Here is a 7,816-nt window from a genome sequence, read left to right on the forward strand (position 1 = left end):
ATACTCATAACGTGCATGTGTCGTGCCGTCTGGGACTGGACCCCCCCCCCTCTCTCTCTCTCTCTACGCACGCAGCCACGCACTGTTCTTTTGGGCATGGAGGCACAGCGCTGATGTGACACACACTAAAAGTATGTATCACATTTGTGTTCTTATTTTGTATTGAACTAGAATTTCGCGGGCCTTCGGCCCGCTCATCCTAGCTCCCTGCGCGTCGCAAATCGGAGGAAGGAAATTGTGAGAGCAAAGGTAGACAAAGTCACAACATTTCAAAATGTAGTTCTCAGTGTATTTTTAATGGAGTCTGAGTGTTTTTTTAGGAAAGAATGTTAATGTTAACAGTGAATGTGTAGTAAAAGAAGCTGCAGTGCCATGAGGTTGCCCAGATTTGGCCAGTAGAGCCTGCAGAATGGGATCATCATCATCATCTTCAGTGATGTAGTTCAATCAGAAATGGGATTTGTGAGAATGCAACAGCCTATACATTGCAGAGGCTGCAGAATTGGGGAAACAGAGAAGGTAGGGATAAAGTATACATTGAGACATCTCCACCAGGTATGTTGTGAATGGAATGACAATGCTATGTCTATGTTTGATTATCAGTTATGTAGACTAATCAACAATGAGACTTGTAAGAATGCAACAGCCTTACGTTGATGGGGATGGTTTGGGGAAGACGCAGTTGTCGTGGAAAGGCCAACTTAGCAAAGGAACAATTGTATTTGGCAGCTGATCCAGAGGAGGGCGTGGAGGAGTGGGGTGATGTGGAAGGGGTGTTTGTGTTTCTGGTTCCAGAGATTGTCATGGTTGAGCCTGCAGAAAAGGAGACACAGATAAGGGATGAATCAACCACACAATGTGACATGTCCACCACAGATCATGTGAAAGGTAGTGATATTTCTGGAAAGTGTTAATCAATGTTACTTCCTTTTGTGTGGCTGCAAGTTTGCACAGCAGCAGTTTGTTGTTGAGGGTTCTGAGGAAAAACAGTTTGGTGCCATTGCAGAGTCCGTCTTTGGGGCTGATGTTGCGCAGTAGCATCAAGGGCATTCCTGGCTTGAGGGTGATGAGGTGCCTGGGAAATCCATTGGGGCAGAGGGTGTTGAGGTATTCCACGTTGAACCGCATTCTGTCTTGGTAGTTCTCCAGGGTGTATGTGTAGTGGGACAATGTGATAGTTGTATTAGAGTTATTGAGGTGAAAGTGTAGATGTGAGTGTAGTGCGTTGGTTACCTGTGGTTTCTGCTGTGGCCATTGGCTGTGTTGTAGCCATCATGTGCTGCTGTTTGTCCAGGTTATGCTGAGCTGAGAAATTAAGATGGGAGTGTATGTGACTATATATTCAGTACATGTAGGTATAACATACACACATATGCGTAATGCATTGAGGCAGAGGGCAACATATCTGAGGCCTTACCTCTGGTCCGTCTCACTCTGTCACGTGTTTGCTCCCGCCTGCGCTGACCTGGGTATGGATGTCAGTAGTGTGTGTAGACACAGAGGTACAAAATGTTATCGACATGTTATGCAGAGATATGTAGATAGATGTCTCTATACAGTGTGTCAGGATGCTCGGTACCAAGCAGTAAGGTTATCTGAATAACAGAAGTCAGTACCTCTGGCCTCAGCCACGTCCAATGAAGGTGTGTTAGCCATTTGTGGAGGAGTGCTGCCCTGGTGTTGAGCTGTGAAGTGATGTGTAGAGAGTTATGTAGAGCACAGGGTGTGAGTGTAGTGTACACAATTAATGTAGGTTATGTGATGAAGATACTGCAGTATCTGTGGAGAAAGAAACAGCAGTGTATTGCATTGTGCAATGTGCTGTGCAAAGTGTAGTTTTGAGCAAGTGTACCTGGTACATGTTGTGCTGCAGCTGCTGGAACCAAGCGTTGTGTTGGGGCTGTTGGCGTGTGAGTGGCATGGGAGGGTCCATGTAGTAGTTCAGCTGCTTGATGCATGCATGTGCGTGTAGCTGTTGGCGATGGATGTTTTGCAGACTATACATTGCAGAGGCTGCAGAATTGGGGAAACAGAGAAGGTAGGGAGAAAGTATACATTGAGACATCTCCACCAGGTATGTTGTGAATGGAATGACAATGCTATGTTTATGTTTGATTATCAGTTATGTAGACTAATCAACAATGAGACTTGTAAGAATGCAACAGCCTTACGTTGATGGGGATGGTTTGGGGAAGACGCAGTTGTCGTGGAAAGGCCAACTTAGCAAAGGAACAATTGTATTTGGCAGCTGATCCAGAGGAGGGCGTGGAGGAGTGGGGTGATGTGGAAGGGGTGTTTGTGTTTCTGGTTCCAGAGATTGTCATGGTTGAGCCTGCAGAAAAGGAGACACAGATAAGGGATGAATCAACCACACAATGTGACATGTCCACCACAGATCATGTGAAAGGTAGTGATATTTCTGGAAAGTGTTAATCAGTGTTAGCAGCAGTTATGTATTATTCAGAAATGACATATGTAGAAATGACATGTAGCAATGCAACAGCCTTACCTCAATGGGGATTGTAGGGCCAGGAAGAACAGCGCGAAGCAAGTCTCGAAAAACCACATTGGCAGTATGATGTTCCGGCTGTCCTTCTTTCTGCTTTATGGCATAGGTGAGAGCTTCTGGGTTACCTGTCCTTGAGCTGGCAACATAAAGCTGTCCGTGACTGAAGACAGGGGACGAAAGCCAGACCCCCACTCTTGTAAGTGTCTGGCCTTGGGATTTATTGATGGTGGTGGCAAAAGCGGTGCGGACTGGAAACTGTCGTCTGGCCCACTCAAAGTAGGAATGTCTAGGATCAGGAATGAACTTGATTCGAGGGATCAGGACTTCCTTTTGTGTGGCTGCAAGTTTGCACAGCAGCAGTTTGTTGTTGAGGGTTCTCAGGAAAAACAGTTTGGTGCCATTGCAGAGTCCGTCTTTGGGGCTGATGTTGCGCAGTAGCATCAAGGGCATTCCTGGCTTGAGGGTGATGAGGTGCCTGGGAAATCCATTGGGGCAGAGGGTGTTGAGGTATTCCACGTTAAACCGCATTCTGTCTTGGTAGTTCTCCAGGGTGTCAGCACTGCTCAGGTTGGTTGACAGACCTGGTACCCAGGTCTCCATTAGGTCGTTGATGGCGTCCACGTCCTTGTTGGTAGGGGCAAGTACTGATCGGCCAGCCAGCCGGTAGTAGTGAAGTTGTTGGACATATCTGGAAATATAGTTTGGCAAAACATCTTCATGGAGCACTCCTCCGCTGTGTGGTCATTGTCTGTGTTGCTTTGAATGTGGAAATACCTGTCATCTGGGATGAAGATGAAGTCGTTTGCATCGTTGGCTGTACCATCACCAATGCGGAGTGTCCATTGGTCAAAGGCCTTCAGGTCTTGGTTTTCACTGGCCCTGACTCGCATGTTCTCTGTGAGGCTGGAGACTTGGAAGTGTTGCCAGAGGCCTGAGTTATTGAGGCAGCTGTTGACAATTTGGGCAGGATTAGCCCCTTGAACCACTGGAAGACACTGGCGGAAGTCGCCGGCCAAGATGATGATTTTCCCACCAAATGGACAGTCTGGCTTGTTCATCAGGTCTTTCAGAGTGTAGTCAAGTCCCTCTAGCAAGAAGCGGTGCAGCATGGTTGCCTCATCAATGAGCAGGAGGCGTGCCCGTCGCACCAGCTTGGCTAGGCTGCTTTGAGCTGTGATGTGGAAGGGTGTGTGTTCTGTTGGGTGGAGAGGTGCTTTCATCCGCGAATGGAATGTTCTGCCTAGGTGTAGGAGTTGTGCAGCAATGCCAGTAGTTGCCATGGCAAGGGCAATACAGCCACCAGGTTCCAGACTGCGCACAGCGTCCAGTAGTGCATTGAGTAGGAAGGTCTTACCACAACCGCCACGTGCTGATATGAAGAGTTGTAAGTTGGCCTGTTGCTGGACTGCCGTCATGACAGTGTCGTAAATCTGTTGTTGTGCAGCAGTGAATTGTGGAATTGTTGCCTGTACATTGGCTTTCAGCTGGGCCACATCATAGTCCAGCTCCTCACGGATAAGAGGCTCTTCGATGTTGACCAGCCCATGGACAGTGGCCTTTTCCTCATCTGTCATTTTTTCCAGGAGGAAGTCTTGGAGGTCATGTTCATGTGACTGGAGGCGGACTTGCAGATCCAGTCTCACCATGGTTTTGAGTTGCTGGTCAGTGAAGGTCGTTGCACTCTGCTGTGCTCTCCGCTTGAAGTCATCTGTCCAGTCTGGCCAGAAGTCGTTAAACAGGCTTGCAGGGTTCGCTGGTTGGCAGAAGATGAGGATGATGACGAATAGGGCACGAATCTGGGGGCAGAGGTGAGTGGCAGCAGCCTCAGTAAGGACAGTGGACCACTCTTGGTCATCATCCAACAGGCCAAGCTCCCTGCACACTGCCTGGTAGGTGTCAAGGCGGCTGCCATTGACTGAGTAGAGGTCCTCAAAACTTGTTTTCCCTTTGGAGTGGTCATTGTGGAGGAGCAGTCTCAGGTAGAACACATCTCCAGCTAGGGGGCTGATGGTGTGGACACGGCCAACGGAGAAAGCGTTGTTTTTTCTGAGTTGCCACTTGTTGTTTGTGTAGGTGTATTTGTGAGGCATGTCAACATAGCGCTGCATGGTCATAGGGTTGTAATCTGGACCTTTGGCTGTCTTCTGTTGAGCATTCAGTTTGAAGAAAGCAGTCAACTCTGTCTGTCTGCCCTGCTCCACCACATTCTCCTCATCACCCTCGGCGAAAACGACGTATTGCTCGTGTTCCAGATGCAAGCGGAGGACTTGAACAGGAGGCTTGTTGGCGGATATGGGGAATGCGAAGAGTTTCCAGCAGGCCTCACTTGAGCCAACAGAACGCATGTCTTCATAGTCCCTAATCTCATCACGGGCAGCCTGGGCGCCCTCAACTTCAACACAAACCATTGCACGGTCCGGCCCCTTGGTCACATATTTGTAGAGATATTTGGCCGCAAGTGCAGAGATGCATACTTCTACGTTGATGTGGCAGTTGTATCGGAGGCTGAGGTAGGGGTTGTAGGGCACTACCCAACTGTTGTTGATGTGGTTCCCATTTTTTTGTGCAGTTCGGCCACCATTATCTGGAGAGCGACGGCGGTAGATAGGATAACTTCTTTCGTCACCAACTGTTGTTCTGGGCTGGAAGGGTTTGGGGAAGTTCTTCTTGCAGGCTTTGCAGTTGGAGCCGGCTTTCTTCTCCATGCAGGGATTGTTGGGATGCTCTTGTCCACAGGGACCGTGGATCATGTTAGCAAGTACAATGTCCCACAGTGGCTGGCGCCTTGCTTTTTCTTGGGCAGAGATCCCATTTTCATGCGGGTCAGGGGGAAGTTCTGCACAGACAATTTGGTCCACTTGGGCTGGTGTCTTGGGTTTGTCCTGCTCTGCTAGAATGAGGAGGCTGTGCGAGTGAGGCAAGCCGCGTTTTTGAAATTCTATGACCCAGAGGTGGGCAATGGCTAGGCCAAAGATGTGTCTTTTGATGAGGTCATCCATGATCTGATCTTTCTTTAGTTTGAATACCCGGGCCACCAGGTCAGGTCGGTCTTGGGGTGTCTGGCCAGGGGTGAGGGCAGCTACGATCTCTGGCCAGTGAGGATTGCAGGTGACCGTGATGAAAAGGTCTGGCTTTCGCATGTGGCGGACTATGGCCATAGCGTCCTGGAACTTGCTGTGGTACCAGCGTGGACTGCCATGGAAAGAGCTAGCAAGGATGACTCTACCCACAGCATGTTCCTGCTCATTGTGGTGGACAGAGTGAGATGGAGCACTCCGTTCCCGTCTACGCACAGCCACAACCTGTTGTAGTTGTTTGAAGCTGTCAGCCCGTAATGTCTTCTGGTTATGGCGCTGCCAAGTCAGCCTCTGGTTCTCGCATGTTATCCAGGCATTGAGGATCCATTCTTGGAACAGTCTGCCTGCCTGGAAAAGGTAGTCGCTCGCAGTGTGACGACTGTTCATGTGATAGGCAAAGAACTCACGGGCTGTGAGCCTTTTTTCATCACCCACATGCTTGAGAGCACAGTGCCAGCCAGATGTCCCTTCAATGAAGAGGAGGGTGAAGTGGAGGGGCATGGCTTTGGGATGGCAGTCAGATATGATTTTCAGACCTCCACCACGTAAGTGGATGACCAGATCATGTGCCTGTTCGTTGGTGACAATGCAAAGTTCTTGGAGATTGGAGGGGGCATTGTAAACACCGGAATGTCCTCCCTGTGGCCTGGCTGCAGCACTTATGACAATAGTGCCTCGCTGTAGTTGTTCTTCTGGGGTTTCAAGGATTTGCTTGAAATCTTGGACAAATATATTGTGCAGGTGAATAACTTGCTGCACAGTGTGCAGCAGCTGCGCCATTGTGTCCTTGTCAGCAGTGGATGTTCTGGCGGGGAGTGTCATGTTTGCAAATCTGGTGGTGTTTTCCAGACTTGGGTCGAGGACATAAAGTTGGGCAAACACAGCAACAGCACCAGGTTCTGGTTGGAGTGGCCCGATGCGCTGGATTACCTTTCCTTGGAAAATGACAGTGGGAGTGAAGCGTGTGAATGTTTTCTCTTTGACCGCAATACTGGAGAGGCAGACAGCGTTGTTGATGACACGGCTGTGTTTCCGAAACAGTTTTGCCTGAGGGGTATCGTCAAACCACAGATCATTGATGGCCTGTGGGGGCCTAGGGAAGGCTGGTAGGCAAACCTTTCCATTCAAGCAGCAGATACTGGAGGTCTCGTTTTTGAATGTGAATGCGTGACAGTGGTCACACACACAGTTGAGCTGGCCAATACTCTGTGGTGTGTCGGAGAGTTGGTTGATAGTTAGTTGGCCGCTGAGAATCTGTGCAGTGCAAGTTGCAATTTTGGCAGCAACTTGTGATTGTCGTCTTGCTGGCTGATGGGAACTGCCTGTGAAGGTAAATGGAAAGTATGGTGTGAAGTTAATTTCATGAGAGTCAATAAGTAGATTGTGGTCAGTATGTGAATGTGATGTTTTTGTTGAGGCAGGCAATGGAAATCTGTGGAGGCATTAAATTGAACTGTGTGTATGTGTAGTGGGACAATGTGATAGTTGTATTAAGAGTTATTGAGGTGAAAATGTAGATGTGAGTGTAGTGCGTTGGTTACCTGTGGTTTCTGCTGTGGCCATTGGCTGTGTTGTAGCCATCATGTGCTGCTGTTTGTCCAGGTTATGCTGAGCTGAGAAATTAAGATGGGAGTGTATGTGACTATATATTCAGTACATATAGGTATAACATACACACATATGCGTAATGCATTGAGGCAGAGGGCAACATATCTGAGGCCTTACCTCTGGTCCGTCTCTTTCTGTCACGTGTTTGCTCCCGCCTGCGCTGAACTGGGTATGGATGTCAGTAGTGTGTGTAGACACAGAGGTACAAAATGTTATCGACATGTTATGCAGAGATATGTAGATAGATGTCTCTATACAGTGTGTCAGGATGCTCGGTACCAAGCAGTAAGGTTATCTGAATAACAGAAGTCAGTACCTCTGGCCTCAGCCACGTCCAATGAAGGTGTGTTGGCCATTTGTGGAGGAGTGCTGCCCTGGTGTTGAGCTGTGAAGTGATGTGTAGAGAGATAGTATGAGTTAAGTAGAGCACAGGGTGTGAGTGTAGTGTACACAATTAATGTAGGTTATGTGATGAAGATACTGTAGTATCTGTGGAGAAAGAAACAGCAGTGTATTGCATTGTGCAATGTGCTGTGCAAAGTGTAGTTTTGAGCAAGTTTACCTGGTACATGTTGTGCTGCAGCTGCTGGAACCAAGCGTTGTGTTGGGGCTGTTGGCGTGT

At 48.6% G+C, this 7,816-nt stretch overlaps 1 protein-coding gene across 1 annotated transcript; it reads right to left on the reverse strand.

Moving 5' to 3' along the window:
- Positions 1-241: 241 nt before the first annotated feature.
- Positions 242-3,158, reverse strand: LOC306939274 (uncharacterized protein). Its single transcript, XM_079523836.1, has 8 exons — positions 2,510-3,158; positions 2,172-2,332; positions 1,853-2,013; positions 1,617-1,685; positions 1,418-1,465; positions 1,234-1,305; positions 653-1,075; positions 242-494 (listed from the first exon to the last, which is right to left on the reverse strand). The coding sequence occupies exons 3-7, from the start codon at positions 1,956-1,958 to the stop codon at positions 1,041-1,043; spliced, it is 330 nt and encodes a 109-aa protein (XP_079379962.1). The 5' UTR covers positions 1,959-2,013; positions 2,172-2,332; positions 2,510-3,158; the 3' UTR covers positions 242-494; positions 653-1,040.
- Between the last annotated feature and the right edge of the window lie 4,658 nt (positions 3,159-7,816).

Source organism: Electrona antarctica (genome assembly GCF_951216825.1).
Source record: "Electrona antarctica genome assembly, chromosome: 16".
NCBI classification, from domain to species: domain Eukaryota; kingdom Metazoa; phylum Chordata; class Actinopteri; order Myctophiformes; family Myctophidae; genus Electrona; species Electrona antarctica.

Excerpts from the sequence above, each read along its gene's own strand:
- LOC306939274 (XM_079523836.1), bottom strand. The coding sequence starts at position 1,958 with ATGCATCAAGCAGCTGAACTACTACATGGACCCTCCCATGCCACTCAC. Across the intron at positions 1,686-1,852 it reads TGCAGCACAACATGTACCAG|CTCAACACCAGGGCAGCACT; the intron begins GTACACTTGCTC and ends ATCACTTCACAG. Across the intron at positions 1,306-1,417 it reads CAGAGTGAGACGGACCAGAG|CTCAGCATAACCTGGACAAA; the intron begins GTAAGGCCTCAG and ends TTAATTTCTCAG.